Raw genomic sequence first — 16840 nt, 5'->3', positions numbered from 1 at the left:
GTTTGCAGCAAATTGGTTAAATAGCCTACCAATGATATGACTAAAGTGACAATTGTGAAAAGAAGATATTTCAATTACTGACTAATAACCTTTACATTTCCATTAAAAAATGGTAAAGAAACATGCGAGACACACTTAGAGGGTTTTGCATCTGAACACCTCATGTGGTGTTATCGTCCTAAAAAAAAATGTGATTTAAAATCTAATAAAACCATATATACTTTTATTTTGACTGAGACGTTTAGTCAATTAATATAATAATAAATGAGAACCATCATATTAAACTAGACATGTCTTTTTATATTAAATCTGTCCACCTGTCTTTATTTCTATAAAAGCATGTAATTGTAAATGGAATCATTTGTATATAAAGTGAAGTATTTCTAGCATAAAAGTGCTGTTTGCATGCACTAACGTTCTTTTAAATACTTTCATAACCCTTAAAAATTAATCTCCATAACTGAGCCATTCTGCTGTTCTCTCTTTCAAGTCTTTCACAGAACTGCAGCACAAGCCTCAGCTGGTTGACCTGACTGTTGAAGAGGGTCAGAGGTTAAAGGTCATCTATGGCTCTAGTGTGGGCTTTCATGTGATAGATGTGGATTCTGGAAACCCATATGACATTTACATACCTTCACATGTAAGTGTATAGTGTGGGGCTGTCGAATATGGGAATTTAACAGCGTATATAATCTAATTAGTAACATTGAAAGATTCGATTTTTTTTTAATTTAGTTTTTCCTAGTTAACCTACAACGGGTTTAGAATTCCCAGAAAACGTACATGTACATTAAACGGATAACTTTGCACACGCTGCAGGTCACTTTGGATAAAAGCGCCTACCATCATGCTGTGGTTTGGCATCTGTAAAAACACAATTTGTGCTTCTGGGTAGGGGAGCTGATCGTGAGCAACCTCGCCTTGATTGGTTCAGGTTCCCCTGATGATGTGGCTCTTGGGGGTTTATAGTCTAATCTTGGTGAAACAACATGTGCCTACACACATTCTGTTCCCCTGATGGCACCTGCAAGTGTGAAAAGGTGTGAGGATGATTTTTAGGAGCCTTGAAAGAAGCATATAAGCTTATCTTTAAACTCCATTTGTCGAAGCATTCAAATGTTGTGTAGCTAGGTTATTAATAATAATTTGCAAGTTTGGCAAGAAATATAAAAGATAAAAAATGGCTTGGTAATAAAGGCAAGTTATCCATACTGAGTTCTCGGAGGTCATTATTGAAAACCCTGTAATTTAATGCATCAGTCAAGCTGGAGCTGTTATTAAATTTTATTTTAATCTAAGATAGGCTTTGTGCCCTGAGCTTTATCTTAGTCTAGGTGAAAGTATTAATAATATTAGTAACATTACCTTGTACAATGATATTGCTTTTAAATAAAAAGTCTCTCTATTGCCCTCTAATGGTCTCTGTATGCACTGCAGCCTAATCTGCAAGTCTCTCTCTCCCCCAGATTCAGAGCACTGTGACCCCTCATGCCATCGTGGTGCTCCCAAAGACTGATGGCATGGAAATGCTGCTGTGTTACGAGGATGAAGGTGTTTATGTCAATACCTACGGTAGAATCACTAAGGATGTTGTCTTGCAATGGGGAGAGATGCCCACCTCTGTTGGTGAGTCAAAAAATACTAGCATTGTAACTTTTCAGAGGATCTGTATAAAAAGGCCACATTGGCTGATGAATACTTTAGTTTTTTTTTAACTATGGTTGCTATGCATGCACTGTTAGTACCATGGCATATTTCAAAGGGATTGGAAATGGTCTTTCTGTAGGTAACTTAACACTTAATAAATGCTTAGCTTTTAAAAATGTTGCCCTTTGGAACAAGTATCAAGTTAAAAACAGTCACTTAAACGGCTGAGGACAAAGTTAGTCCCATGGCGTTTATGTGACCGGAATGTTGCAGTATTTCTAATGATTAATATTACTGCGAGTCGCCCTGATCGCCGTCTGTCCTCTATCGCAGCGGCAAAGTTTGTACGTGTCAGCTCATCCCAGCAGCACACGGGCAGAGATTGAGGGAATCGCAGCTAACAGAAGGACTGCCACACTGCTTCTGCCTTGTGGGTGGAAATAAAAGTAGTTCATCCAAAGTTCAATAACTTTCAGATCTGGCTTTAACTTTGAAATATGAATGTGCTTGGGTGTGCATTCGGCAGGGTGTTGTGCTTATTAGTAGGGCTTGTGAACAGTTATCTATTTTCAAAGACGTTGCCTAATCATCTGCCTCATTTACCGTGTGCTTGTTTTTGTAGGGTGATAGCAGATATCACACTGACAGATATGTGAAAAAAGGGCACACATGAGAAAACTGTTAAGAGTAAATTGTAGCATTGTTTGCTGGGCTGGGGCGAATCACGTATCTTAAAGATGTAAAAAAAAATTGAGTGCGTATGTTAAGTTCTAGCTCAAAATATCATATAGATAATTTATTATAGCATGTGAAAATTTCCAAAAATGTGCCGTTTTGGGTGTGTCCATATAAATGCAAATGAGCTGATCTCTGCACTAAATGGCAGTGCTGTGGTTGGATAGTGCAGATTAAGGGGCGGTATTATCCCCATCTGACATCACAAGGGGAGCCAAATTTCAGTGAGCTATTTTTCACATGCTTGCAGAGAATGGTTTACCAAAACTAAGTTACTGGGTTGATCTTTTCACATTTTCCAGGTTGATAGGAGCACTGGGGACCCCATTATAGCACTTAAACATTGAAAAAGTCAGATTTTCATGATATGTCACCTTTAATCTTTCTATCTCCTGGTACTAGAGGAAAAAATATTGCAAGAATTTGATGTTAAGAGGTTTGTCTATAAATGTGGCTCAAAAACTTTTTCTGTTTTGCAGCCTACATCCACTCCAACCAGATCATGGGCTGGGGAGAGAAAGCCATTGAGATCCGTTCGGTGGAAACGGGACATTTGGATGGTGTTTTCATGCACAAGAGAGCTCAGAGACTTAAGTTCCTCTGTGAGAGGAATGACAAGGTAAGACACTTGAGCTTCATTCACTATACTTTACAGTAGCCTGCTGTACATTTACTCCTGTGTAACTCTTTTGTGTACTATAATCCATGCTAAAAACACCTTAGACCAGTTTAGATTCATTCAAAATCCAAGATGGTCTTGGTACGTTTAAAATGTTAGACTGTCAAACAAAGTTATTGTTCTGTTGTTGCTGGTCTGGTTCAGAGCATCACAAGAATGACATCATACATCATCTTAAAGGCGGGGTGCATGATCTCTGAAAGCCAATGTTGACATTTGAAATCACCTAAACAAACACGCCCCTACCTCAATAGAATCTTGACCTTTTTTTTGATAGACCCGCCCCACACATACGCAACCCAGGCAACGATGTCGGTTAGTAGACACGCCCCTTACTGCTGATTGGCTACAAGTGTGTTTTGGTAGTCGGCCTGACTCCCTTTTCCAAACTGTTTTTCAAAAATCACGCATCCCGCCTTTAAGATGGTCTCTAGTACAGGGAAGGTCTTAAGGCCAAATTATCTTTGAGAATCTTTGTTTTTCCTGTTGCAAGCGAAAATGCATATGAAGAAATGGGACACAAATGTTTTGCCCTGAGGGAGGGGTTCTAGTTGACCAATCACAGCGCTCAGGTCCGTGTAGAACAGACGCGTTGTTACTGTTGTTGCTGAGGTGTGCATCAGGCTCTACACAGCCTATGACGTAAAACCTACGCAAGACTATAAATTACACTTAATTCTGAGAGAAAAGATGCTTTTTAGAACCAGATGATGTAATTATGATATTTCCAGCAGGGGCTTATGACCCTTAGGCCAAAACTACTTTAAAGATCCTTTGAACAGCTTGAAAATTCACAAAACATACCGTACATTATAGCAGTGGTTCCCAACCTTTTTCACTTTAAAGCCCACAACAATATTTGAAGACCACCCACTTACTAAATTTTCCACATAAATTAAATAGAAATTGGAATGACTAGACAGATGTATATTCGCTACTAAAATGTCCAATTTTTTATAATTTTAAGTCATCTTGAGGCCCTCTTGAAAAATCTGCTTTGGCCCCGACCCCCTATTAGGGAAACAACGCATTATAGTGTTCAATTAGATGCATTGGTCATTTGGTCACCATTTGGGTAGCTACTTTAGTATATAGCCCTCCTTATCTAGAGTTTGTATGTTATTTATTATGTGTGGAATTTAAGATGTAAGTAAATATTTTGAAACGTCTTTTCCTGCAGGTGTTCTTCGCCTCTGTTCGATCTGGTGGCAGCAGTCAAGTTTTCTTCATGACGCTCAACAGGAACTCTTTGATGAACTGGTGAAGATACAACAGACTGGACACTGTGGAGGCTTTTCTCCCATCAACGTTCTGAGCGCACGGTACATCGACACATTGGTCTAAATAGAAACAAAATAAAGACTCGGAATGAGACTTGAGACATGGGTGTGTCCCTGTAGGGAGAGCACCGGCTCTCTTCACACTGCTCATACAGATGCAGTATCTGAAATCACCCGCAGTGGCATTCAGTCCCCAGAAGGGGGAGCCGATTGGCCCGAACTCCGTTTTAGACCTGTGGCCTCTGATAAAGCCAGTTCTTTCAGTATTGTCCCCCATTTACCTTCCTGCCCCTGTTGCTTTTTTTTAACGAGTCCTAGTCATTGCATGATTGTAAAGAATCAGACGGTATTTAAAAGATTAAAAAAAATAAAAATGTGGAAATAACATTAGCACTCAGGCTAAGATCAAGCTTTAGTCTTTTGACGTTCCACTTTTCGGTACTGGTAACAGTTCTACCAGTTTCACAAAAATCTGGTTTATCCAATTTCAACATGCTCAAAACGAAACAACAACAAATAACACTGGTGCTCATTTGTATATTGTCAACAAGATCCATATACTGTACATTATCCAAAGTACTGTATCAAAACGTAGTTCAGTTTGTTAAAGTGTTATAGCTTTGAGGTCAGAAAGATGGAATTCACTAGAACATTACTGCCTGGGTCAAAAAACGCTTCTTTATGTTGCAAACCATGTATTGATTTTTTCTCTTGGTCCGCTTTAAACATGACGAAACAGGAGCACGAACGTTTACTAAATGAGAGCCATACAATGAAACGCGTCCCGCTCACTGTTTGCATGTATTGTGTAGACACTGGAACAGATGTCGAATGATGTTTATGTCAGATCAACATACCTGATATCAATTTAAAAAAGAAAGAAAGGAAATCTAAGCACCTTTATTTCAGTGACCGTTAAGAAATGATATTGACTTTCATTTAGATTTCATTATAGTGCCTAGCTCAAGTAATCCTGCGTGAGACAGAAATCTTTAGAGGCACATTGATTTTCAATGTTTGTGTCTTCAGCCATCACTGTGGGCTGTTGTTCTTCGAAAGGCATTGCTGTGTTAAGCTATAGTTTCTTGCACTTTTATTACAATGTTTAATCAGTTAAAAAAAAGAAACGTGACTCAAAGCATTCCAGAAAGGGAAGGGGTCTTTATCAACAATAATGTCAAACTCTCAACTCATTGTTTGGCCTAAAATATCAGAAATGTTGATCTTAACTTAATGGTTGCATTAGCCATACTGTAATGTTTTTGTTTGGTTTTACATTTTGGGTTTGTTTGCTTGGGGCTTCAGTTAAATGCTTTAGATTTTCTCAGAGTCACTTGATGTTTGCACAGTATATAGATATTTATATTTGTTTCACATCTCTTACATAGCAAAAGAAGAATATTTTAATGGTGACGGAATGAGACGTTTTTAGCAATAATGTCCTGCTGATGTATGTATGCTGTGTGAAACACTGTGTTGGCCGGTGCCGGGGACGAACTCGATCGAACCTCACCGAGCCCTTTTGATGAACAACTTTATTTGACACTCAAGAATGGTTACTTAATCTTTCTGTCTTAATACGTTTTTAACGATCGTCATTCTTTCGAAAGCTGTAAACAAATTTTTGGTTCTCTTACGGTGATAGCACTATATGTTCTCATTTTGTTTTTGTTTTATTTTATGATAAAAAAATAAACTGATAAGTACCTTTTTTTTGCCTTGCTTGTTTCCTCCCTCATTGTTGAACGTTTGTTTACGAAAGTGCCAATTTCGCTGACGGATGAAGACGACCCTCAGACTTTGTTCTTTGATTTGTGCTTGTGCAAGAAGAGTTAATATATTACAAGATGTCTTATCCGACCACTTTTTGTTATGCTATATTAAGAAAATGGCAATGTGGACATCTTTTTTTACACATTTAAATCACAAATTTTTATCAATGTACCCGAGTCAGAAATATTTGCAGGAAAATGGTTTTCCTAAAGCACCATATAACCACTTCACCGATACATGGCTATCAGCATGATCAGGAGTCATTTGGCATGAGGTCTCTTCAGTAAAGCACAAATGTGCGGCATGATCCCGCAGTGACAGGATTGATCATTTACTGGCTATTGGGAAAGCAGCCGAGAAGCTTGAATCTGCTATTAACTAGCAGGAGTCGTTCTTCTTCGCGCTTTGAACAAAATGGAAAAGGTAAATTTGACTTTGCATCTTCACTATAGTAAATACCTGGATGATACGTGTAAAGCAACTTATTTATTTAGATTGGTGTAAATGGTGTCTTATTTATAAATATAGAATTTGTTTGCAGTACAATTTCTTTCTTTTTTTGTAGCTTTTCTTGCTTAATTTTAGAAAGGTAAACTCTATTTGAGATGGTGATGAGATACAGAATTGTGAGTGCATAGGTTATTTGTACTGCAATGATGATGTTTCTGAGTTGATCATTAATGTTTATGTGATTTAGACTAAAAGGAGAGCCATCTGCTTGTTAAGGTTTACAAATGAATAATCAAAATACAAACTTCGCAGATGTTCATTGTGCTGGATGTTAACAGACTGTGATTTATTTAGATACTTTTTAAAGATATGCAATGGTTTGCAGTGTAATGCACAATGCACATCGAGACATGCAAGTGATTTTTTTTTTGAATATATTGTTTGGTGTATATTAATTTAGATATTTTACATGGTACTGAGTACTCATAATAAATTTTATATCTGCAGGTATACATTCAAGAAGTTTGTATACAGTACACTAAAAAAGTTTAGTTTTTTAGAGTAAAACTTTTATAAAGTTTTTTTTATAAACTGCTATAAGCATTTGTACAAGCCTTTAAAGGAAAACACCACCTTTTTCAATTATTTACTATGTTCTTACCTCAACTTGGACAAATTAATACATGCCTATGTTTTTTCAATGCATGCACTTAATCTTTGTGCAGCTCGTCGTGAATGTGTTAGCATTTAGCCTAGCCCCATTCATTCCTTTAGGATCCAAACAGGGAAGTATTTAGAAGCCACCAAACACTTCCATGTTTTCCCTATTTAAAGACCGTTACATGAGTAGTTATACGAATAAGTATGGTGGCACAAAATGAAACGTGGCAATTTTTTTAAGCGAATAAAAAATGAGAACTATATTGTATAGGCACGCAGTAACATCATCAAACTAAGTGCTCTTATTTTTTATCCGCTTAAAAAATCGCCACGTTTTATTTTGTGCCACCATACTTACTCGTGTAACTACTCCTGTAACAGTCTTTAAATAGGGAAAACATGGAAGTGTTTGGTGGCTTCTAAATTAATCCCTGTTTGGATCCTAAGGAATGAATGGGGCTAGGCTAAATGCTGGCACATTCACGATGCACTGTACGGGGATTGAGTGCACGCATTGATGGAGGATGGGTATGTGTTGGTTCGTCTAAGTTGAGGTAAGAACATAGTAAAATATTGAAAGACTGTGGTGTTTTCCTTTAAATATCAAAAGGAAAATGAATTTGTATTCATAATGTTGGCACACCACTCTGCATGAGTTTTCATGTCAAGGTTTGCATACATTGTAGAAATCGAATGTCCTCAGAAGAACAGTATAACCTAAAATGACCCATGTTGTGGGAATCATTTTATATTATGAGAAAAACTAAATAATAAACATTAATAATTAACATAGAAACCACTTTAATATTATTTGTATACTTATTGGATAAACAAAATAACTGCAGCTGTTCATAAAGTACAAAATCAATAGAACGAATGGAAAGCCCCACCATGATAGAAAAATAAGTGTGTGTACCTGTATGTGTGTTAATGGGTTCCTGTATTAATCTCCTGTAGCAGTTAACGGGAACACTCGCTCTGGCTGTGTTCACGGCAGCACTTGGTTCTCTGCAGATAGGATACAGTTTGGGAGTCATCAATGCACCTCAGAAGATCAGTCAAACATCACCACTTAATTCATTTCCCTCAGCACATGGTTCATCACTATAGACGGTTTTATCACACACAGTGTCCCGTTGTCGTGGTTACGTGCCTGAACCGAAGTAAACTTCCGGTCTGTATGTATTTATGGGTCTTGCCTGTTGCTAAACTGATCTTTGAAACAAAAACCTTGTCAAAAATAAAACGTTTAGGTCAGCTAAGGATGATGCAAGATAAGGAACATGGTTCACAACTATGCGAATAGGTTTAGCCAGGCAAGAATTCTAGGACCAGACGTCCCCGTTTTCCAGAGACAGTCCTGTTTTTTGGTGTTCTGTCCCCGACCGGAGCTGTCCCCATAAATGTCCCCGTTTTACAGCACGTCCAAAACAACCAGCAAATACACTAAAAAACCCGATCAGCATGTAGTCCTTGTAGTACCAGACTGGAACAATCACTGATTTCTTAGTTGCGCACCACTGATTTAGCGAAGAAGAATTTACTACGAGACACATGAGAAAGCGTCATCAAGTTATCATCAATCAAGATATAAAAACAGTCAAAGTTATCGGGGGTTAAGGTACTAACTACCCATGTTTAATTAAAGTAATAAACCAATGAAGTAAACTCATCAAAGCATGGTATTGAGCCTTTGTTTTGTGTATGTTTTTTTGCATTATTTCTTCTGTTCTTAACTTTTACAATGCTATAAAATTAGCTGAAGTAGTAGAAGTAATTTTTGATAAGATGTCATATCTGTGCACTGAATAAAAAAAGGAAATAATAGATTTAGGCTAAAGAAATTGTTCAATTAATTGAATAAACACTAAAAAAATTACTTTCTTATTTAGTATTTTTCTCTTGTTTTTAGTACAAATATTCAATTTTTTTTAAGACAGGATTCATTTCCTTGATGAGCAGAATAACCTAAAAAAATAAGTCTAGTTTTTAGACCAAAAATATTAAATTTGCAAAAACAAGCAAAAAAATCTTACCCCATTGGCAGTGTTTCACTTCAGTTTAATATTTTTTTTGTCTTAAAGCTAGATTTTTTTCTTAGGGGATTTTGCTTATGAAGAAAATGCATTTTGATTTAGGAATTTAAAGATATTTGTACTGAAAACAAGACAAAAATATTTTTTAATTTACAGTTAACAACAAATGATATTTTAATGATATTTTGACCATTGAACTAGGAAATGTCCCCAGTTTTATTAAAAAAATCTGGTCACCTTATTCTAGGAGCTGTAGCTACATTGATTTTACACAGTAACATTAGCTCGGTGTAATAGTTAATACACGTTAGATATGAATGAATGTAATTTACTTGTCATTTATTTCCCTTGTTATCAGAAATAAATGACTGTAAAAGGACTCTGTTGTTACTGATTATATGCACTGTCATAAATAAAGGTACAAAGCTGTCACTGGGGCAGTACCCTTTAAAAAAGGTCCTAATATGAACCATTTAGGTACAAATATGTATCTTTGAACTGCCAATACCGTATGTACCTATGAAGTACTAATATGGACTCTTTGGGTACAAAGGTGTACTTTTTTTGAAAGGGTACTGTCCCAGTGATAACTTTTGTGCCTTTATTTCTGAGAGTGTGTGGAAGTCTACCCGATTGAGCATTTAATCCACAAAAGTTTATGTTGTTGCTGCTGAAACCATCTGCACATACTAGTTACTTAACTCCCTTTTCACAAATTCTGAGCAAAGTAAGATTTGGATTCATCTCCTCTAGGTTTTCTCTTCAGGCTTTTATTGACTAACATATAAGGATGAGATTTTGTCATTTTGTGTTCAAGATCATCGAAAGGCACTATGCCAGATCTCTCGGTGTCTACAATGAAGAACTCGCTCGTAATGAGAGAGGCAACGATACGGCACATGAAGATCAAACCCATCCTTCTGTGGTCATGTACTGGTCTTTGTCAGTGGCTGTCTTCTCCATTGGAGGGGTGTTGTCCTCCTTTCTGGTGGGCTTTGTTAGCGACTTCCGTGGAAGGTGTGGTATCTGTCTGAAAAGATAAGAACATGAAATGCAAAACACTGATTAAATAACGCTACAATTAATGAGCTTTCTTTATCATAGACTGAATAAAGTTTAAGATGTTCAAATAAGACAGAACGTGCCTCTTGTTTGTGGGCCTTTCTTTGAAAATCAATATTGTTTTACAGGATCAAAGGGATGTTGGCTATAAACCTCCTGGCCATAACAGCAGGGTTGCTCATGGGTCTGGCTCAGATGGGCACACCTCACCTTATGGTGATAGCAGGACGTGCTATCATGGGACTGTATTGTGGTAAGAACTTTGGCCTTATTGAAAGCACACTACTGCTATGCAATGCACTTGAAATTATATTTTGACAGATGATATGCCTCCAGAAATCACAGTAACGCAATCCATTATAATGTACAACACTATTAGCCAGTCACTACCACTGAGCTGTTGAATGCTTTACTCTGATTGGTTACACGAGTATGCATTATTTTTCAATAAATGCACACCTAACCTGTCAAATGTCAGTACCACAGACATTGCTTTGGTGGTTATCTTTGTGGTGCTTTGAATTCTTTGAAAAAATCCACTTCGCGTCTTGCCGCATTAGCATTTTACACATTTTGGAATATTTCAACGGCCCATTGCCAGTTATTCCTTACATAAACCCACAACAGGTTGACCGAGACCCTGATGCAAATACTAAAAAAATATTGGGTTGGTTTAATCCATGGTTGGATACATTTTGGACAGAATCGATTCATGGGTTATAAATTAACCTTACAGTATGCTGTTTTGTTTCAACTAAAATACTGAGCTGTCTCAGTTTCAACCTGTGGTTTGGTAACAACAACCCAGCATAGGTTTATTAATATCAAAACAGCTGGTTCTGTCCAACCATAGGTTAAACCAACCAAATATTTCTACTTCTATCACCATGACAATGTTATCCTGCTTATGACATGGCAACTCACCAACTAAATAAATAAATACATTGACATGAACTATTTATTTGGGCAACAATGAAATAATCGTTTTTCTATTACGATGCTCTTGACACATTGGCTACTATATGTTCAATCCATTACTTTTGCATCAAAACCACTTAATCCTGCCCTCAGGCCATTCAGAAATACCGTTTTTTAGGCAGAGTGGAAGTGGCACAGCTGGTGGTATGGTGTGGCGCCAACAATCTGTCCCTGAAAGTGGATAAGACAAAGGAGGTTGTGATAGACTTCAGGAGAAATCCCACTGACAGCTCGATTGTGGAGACAGTCAGCAGCACCAAATTATTGCTGTGCACATCACAGAGGATCTCATCTGGACCCCCAACACCAAGTCACTCTCCAAGAAGGCACAACAGCCATTACACTTTCACCGCTGGCTGAAAAGAGCACACATTTCACCACATTCTATAGTGGAACCATTGAGAGCGTGTTGACCAGTTGCATCTCTGTCTGGTATGGGAAATGTAGCACCACATACCCTCCAACAGACAGTGAACACAGCTGCAAAGATCATCGTGCCTCTTTTCCTTCCATCCCGGACATTGTCCTTACAAGAAGCTCAAGTCATCGTGAAAGACCCCACCCATCCCTCCCACAGTCTCTTCCAGCTCCTATCACCAGGAAGGCGGTATCGGAGCATCAGAGCTCGCTCCGCCAGAATGCTCAACAACTTTTTTCCCCAATCACTATTTATAACACCGTGGTCCTAATTTATACGACATTTTGTTCCACTGTATGTCCATAATTGTATCGGAATGACAATGAAATCTCACTTGTATTGACTCTGAGTCAGATAAAAAAATGCTAATTAACAAGAAATCATGCCTGGCGCACTTTTTTGCTGAACTCTTCATATAGTATATTGTTTCCTCCAAGACTGATGTCTATTGCAATGACTAAACCCCAAGGCAAACACAACTGTATTACAATTTACTATTAGTAATAGTTACTCTGTTGACTTTACTATTACTTAAACTGTTGGACTCTGCTGACTCATTCATATTTAACTCTTACAGGATTGACATCTGGCTTGGTGCCCATGTACATCGGAGAAATTTCCCCAGTGAAGTACCGAGGGGCTTTGGGAACACTTCATCAGCTGGCTCTTGTAACTGGCATCCTTCTTAGCCAAGTGAGTGTCAAACAGACCACCTTCTTCTTAATTTATTCTTCACGCCATTCCAGCATCTATGGCTATAGACATGGGGAGACCGGTTAATTCATACACAGGTCAGGGGAGGGGCAATTTGGTAACTTGAATGTTTTTGTCATATTTAAAATCACATGTAACTAATAAAAACATAGAGGCTTTTTTAGTTTTGTAGCTTTTAATTTCAGTTCATTCATTTGATTCTATAGTTCATCATTCTATTTTGGCTTATAATAGATGTAAGATGTGTTCAGATGTCCTTGTATTGTGCAGGTCATTGGTTTAGAGTTCCTGCTAGGAAATGATGACATGTGGCCACTGTTGCTGGGTCTGTCTGGCGCTCCGGCCATCTTGCAGAGTTTACTGTTGCTTCTGTGTCCAGAGAGTCCTCGCTACCTCTACATCAAACTAGGCAAAACAGAAGAAGCATGCAAGAGTATGTACCAAGATGTCTTGCTCTTAATATGTTTTGTTTAATTCAAATTCTAATACTAATTTGAGGGTGTATGTTATAAATTTTATCTAAGGGGATGTCGCAAAGGATGCACCCTACACAAGGGGGGCCGAGCTGCATGCCAAAAAGTTTGAACTGAATTCATGATAAGATCAAAAGCCAAAGTTTAGGTTTATGGTCACTGGGATCACTGGTGCTATTTGTCAATGCACTGGGCTATCGGCACCAATGTTCACGTATCTTAACTAGTAGATCATGGTGCTACTTCTAAGTCTTGGGTTCGATTCCCAGGCAAAGCATGTGCCGATCTCCAGGTCTGGCGGTACCGCTTTTAGAATAGCTTAGCACAATCCAAAGAATCTGATTAGTCCATTAGCATCGCACTAAAAAACCCCAAAGAGTTTCGATATTTTTCCTATTTAAAACTTGACTCTTCTGTAGTTACATTGTGTACTAAGACTGACGGAAAATTAAAAGTTGCGATTTTCTAGGCAGATATGGCTAGGAGCTATACTCTCATTCTAGAAAATCACAACTTTATATTTTCCGTCAGTCTTAGTACACGATGTAACTACAGAAGAGTCAAGTTTTAAATAGGAAAAATATCGAAACTCTGGTTATTTTTGAGCGTGATGCTAGTGGTCTAATCAGATTCAGTGGATTGTGCTGAGCTATGCTAAAAGTGGTACCGCCAGACCTGGAGATTGGCTGAATGGATTCCAAAACGGTCAAACTTGAATGTTTAACTCTAAGGGACCTGGAAAATGAGCATATTTTCAAAAGAAAAAGTGGTGTGTCCCTTTAAGTCACTTTGTATCAAAGCATCTCCCAAGTGCATGAATGTAAATATGAGAGCGACCAAGCCAACTAATAAAGCTCAATTCTTACCCTCCCTTTTCTTTCTGGCAGGTCTGAAAAGGTTAAAAGGAGATTGTGACACATCAAGAGACATCGCCGAGATGCAGGCAGAGAAGGAAGAAGCAATGAAAGAAGCCAAAATGTCAATCCTGAGGCTCATTCGTTCCTCTGTGTATCGCAAGCAGCTCTTTGTGGCCTTGATGATGCATTTATCACAGCAATTCTCAGGGATTAATGCTGTAAGCCTCCTGTTTTATGGATAAAAATTATTTTGATTGACACAAGGACCACCATTTTCTATTAGACAACAGTAATATTTGAACTTCTATTCTTTTTTTGTCCAGATCTTTTATTACTCCACTGCGATCTTCCAGACAGCGGGCGTTGGGCAGCCTGTGTATGCCACCATTGGAGTGGGAGTTATAAACATCATTTTCACCCTTGCGTCGGTAAACAGACGCTAATTTAAAGGCAAACACTGGCTGCTGAGGAACAGGCTCTCGTTTCTTGGAAACAGCAGAGGAGTTTTGTCTTTAGGGACTTTCTATCTCCCCCTTTTTGATAGCAAAGACTGATGTTTAAAATAATTTTACCTTTCTTTGGATAATTTAGAAACTGTTAATATATTAGTCATTTATTTAAGAGATATATTTATACACATTCCTGGTGTGAGATTATCAGTCCTAATGTTAACATATAATAGTACTGTAACCCAGTGAGACATCTTATTGTAGAATAGATGAAGTATGAAAAACAGGCAGTCAAACAACTGCTGGAGCTAAAGCTGTTACTCAAGCCTCCCTTCTCTCTGGCCACATACTGGAGAACGGCCAGATCTTATCTGGGACTTTGCAGTGTTTATCTCTCAGTTCAAGGGCAGCCTGCAAGTGCACCATTTTGAATAATATGTAGGCAGCCTTTTATTTAAATAAGCCTCTCTGAGACATTTATTTATTTGCTGATTCAAAGTAGCCAAAGTCTTTTTTTATCGAGTATTTGAGCATATGGGGTAATTGAAAGGATAATTATTTGCATTGAGTCATTTGTTCATTCTTTTATGTTTGCACGTGTAAACTGCAGGTGGTTTTGGTGGACAGGGCGGGCAGGCGAACTCTCACTCTAATTGGTTTGGCAGGAATGTGTTGCTGTGCTGTGGCCATGACGGTGGGCATGGCTTTTCAGGTGAGTTTATATATTGTATTTTCAGCCCGTGCTGGGGAAACTGTAGCTTCTCAAGCTAAATAAGCAGTTTTAACTACAAGCTTTACAAAAAAGCTATATATATATATAGCCTACACTGTAAGAAATTGTTGCTGACTTGAAGTTGAATCTAATTAAGATTTCAATCTTAATTCTGCTTTGCTTCCCAGGAAGTTTACTCATGGATGAGCTATGTCAGTATGACAGCCATTTTCCTTTTTGTATCATTCTTCGAGATCGGGCCAGGACCGATCCCATGGTTCATTGTGGCTGAACTCTTCAGTCAGGGGCCACGTCCAGCGGCTCTCGCATTAGCCGGGTGTTGCAACTGGACTAGCAATTTTATTATTGGCATGTTCTTTCCTTATTTAGAGGTAGAGTAAACCAAATGAACTTACATTTTAACTTCATTTTTATAAAAAATGAAATAAAACCTTACCTTTAACTCTGCTTTGGTCCATAGAGCCTTTGTGGGAGCTATGTCTTCATCATTTTTGCAGTACTCCTGTTCGGATTCACTATTTTTACCTACTTACGAGTACCTGAAACAAAGGGGAAGACTTTTGAGGAAATAGCAGCAGTCTTCCGAGGCAAACGAAGTGCTTCTCTCTCTAAAGTCCATACTGAGACTGAAATGGAGCAGCTCAAGAGCTCCACAGAGGCTTAAAGATTCAATGGAAACTGTGGAATGAGGAACGTTACTGTTTTCACAGAACTTATCTGCTGTATGGAGCCTTACCATTACTTGTAAAGAAATAACATGTTGTTCTAGTAAACTCAATAGCATAACCATGAAGTGAGCAACATACACAGTGGACTTTGACTTTTGGGCATCTGATATTGATATTATGGAGACTTAAAATTTTTTTTTTTATATTTCAAAAGTGTATTGTTCAATTTTTAAAATGTTTATATAATACAAGCCACTTTTGAAGGAAATGTGACATCTTCAAATAGTTTCAAAGTATACTTGAAGTTAAATCTGAAAGATATTTTTCTATGTAGAGATGTTGACTTGCTTTTAGAATTAGTTTGTTAAATTTTATGTTTATCTTCCCGAAGCACACTCTGGGAACAAACGGTGCTAAATAGCACTAAAAGTGGTTCTTGGCTCGTAATCATAGAGGAACCATTTTTAGTGCTATAGCACCTGTGGGGAACCATGCGGGGTCATACAGCACCACATATGGTTCTACACAGGTGCTACACAGGTACTTCATCGGTGCTATATGGCACTTAAAATGGTTCCTCTATTGCTCTTTTGGTGATATTTAGCATCGTTTGTTTTTAGAGTGATACTTCATAAAACATCATCTTGATGCCAAAATGTATTGATTCATTTGAATCTAAAATAGAGTTCTAGTTAAATCAAATCTTGCAATCTGTCCTTAGCAAACTTCTGAATTACTTGTCAATACCAACAATGAATTGGTTGGGATGATCAATAAGTTATTCACTCTCTGAATTTTGTCACAGCTTTGGGTCGGACAGTCGGACTCCTTAGAACCGATGGTGGAATTTACTTAAGATTAACTAAGGAGAAAACAAGGTTTGGGTATCATTCGGAACCCCTTTTAGTGCTTTTTAACACAATTTTTTATAAAAAATGTGGTATATGACTAATAGCCAGGAAATAATAATAAATAAAAGATAAAATAAATTTGTTACAGCGTAGTTTCATAAAAGCAAAATTTGTTTTTAACCCTTTTTTAACCCCATTTTGTTATTTTTTGTCTTAATTTGGTCACAATTTTCTCTGTGTTTCAGCAAATGGAATGATTTTTTATGACAAATCTTATATTTACACATATTGTAAGAAAATGCTTTAAATTTTTTTCTCAATGTACAAACCAGAAATTAAGCTCTGTTTTTTGCACAGGCTACTAAAGGGTTAATGGT

At 37.6% G+C, this 16840-nt stretch overlaps 2 protein-coding genes across 9 annotated transcripts in view; both read left to right on the top strand.

The window, feature by feature from the left end:
- tnika (TRAF2 and NCK interacting kinase a) overlaps window positions 1-6052 on the top strand; it is a 116118-nt gene extending 110066 nt beyond the window's left edge. For 7 of the 8 annotated variants that reach the window (XM_073875553.1, XM_073875552.1, XM_073875550.1 and 4 more), the window contains 4 exons: window positions 491-640; window positions 1467-1626; window positions 2862-3001; window positions 4242-6052. In XM_073875553.1, coding sequence (XP_073731654.1) covers window positions 491-640; window positions 1467-1626; window positions 2862-3001; window positions 4242-4325 — 534 coding nt within the window. In that variant the 3' untranslated portion in view covers window positions 4326-6052. Of the gene's footprint in view, window positions 1-490; window positions 641-895; window positions 1039-1466; window positions 1627-2861; window positions 3002-4241 lie in introns of those variants that run through there. The other variant, XM_073875566.1, reaches the window with a different exon arrangement.
- Window positions 6053-6234: 182 nt separating this feature from the next.
- Window positions 6235-16599, top strand: slc2a2 (solute carrier family 2 member 2). The gene is made up of 11 exons (XM_073875577.1): window positions 6235-6537; window positions 8182-8281; window positions 10082-10277; window positions 10451-10575; window positions 12296-12411; window positions 12703-12865; window positions 13793-13980; window positions 14086-14190; window positions 14822-14923; window positions 15112-15315; window positions 15405-16599. The coding sequence occupies exons 1-11, from the start codon at window positions 6529-6531 to the stop codon at window positions 15606-15608; spliced, it is 1512 nt and encodes a 503-aa protein (XP_073731678.1). The 5' UTR covers window positions 6235-6528; the 3' UTR covers window positions 15609-16599.
- Window positions 16600-16840: the final 241 nt, after the last annotated feature.

Source organism: Misgurnus anguillicaudatus, chromosome 2 (genome assembly GCF_027580225.2).
Source record: "Misgurnus anguillicaudatus chromosome 2, ASM2758022v2, whole genome shotgun sequence".
Taxonomy (NCBI): domain Eukaryota; kingdom Metazoa; phylum Chordata; class Actinopteri; order Cypriniformes; family Cobitidae; genus Misgurnus; species Misgurnus anguillicaudatus.
This window is presented reverse-complemented; position numbering and strand designations above follow the sequence as displayed.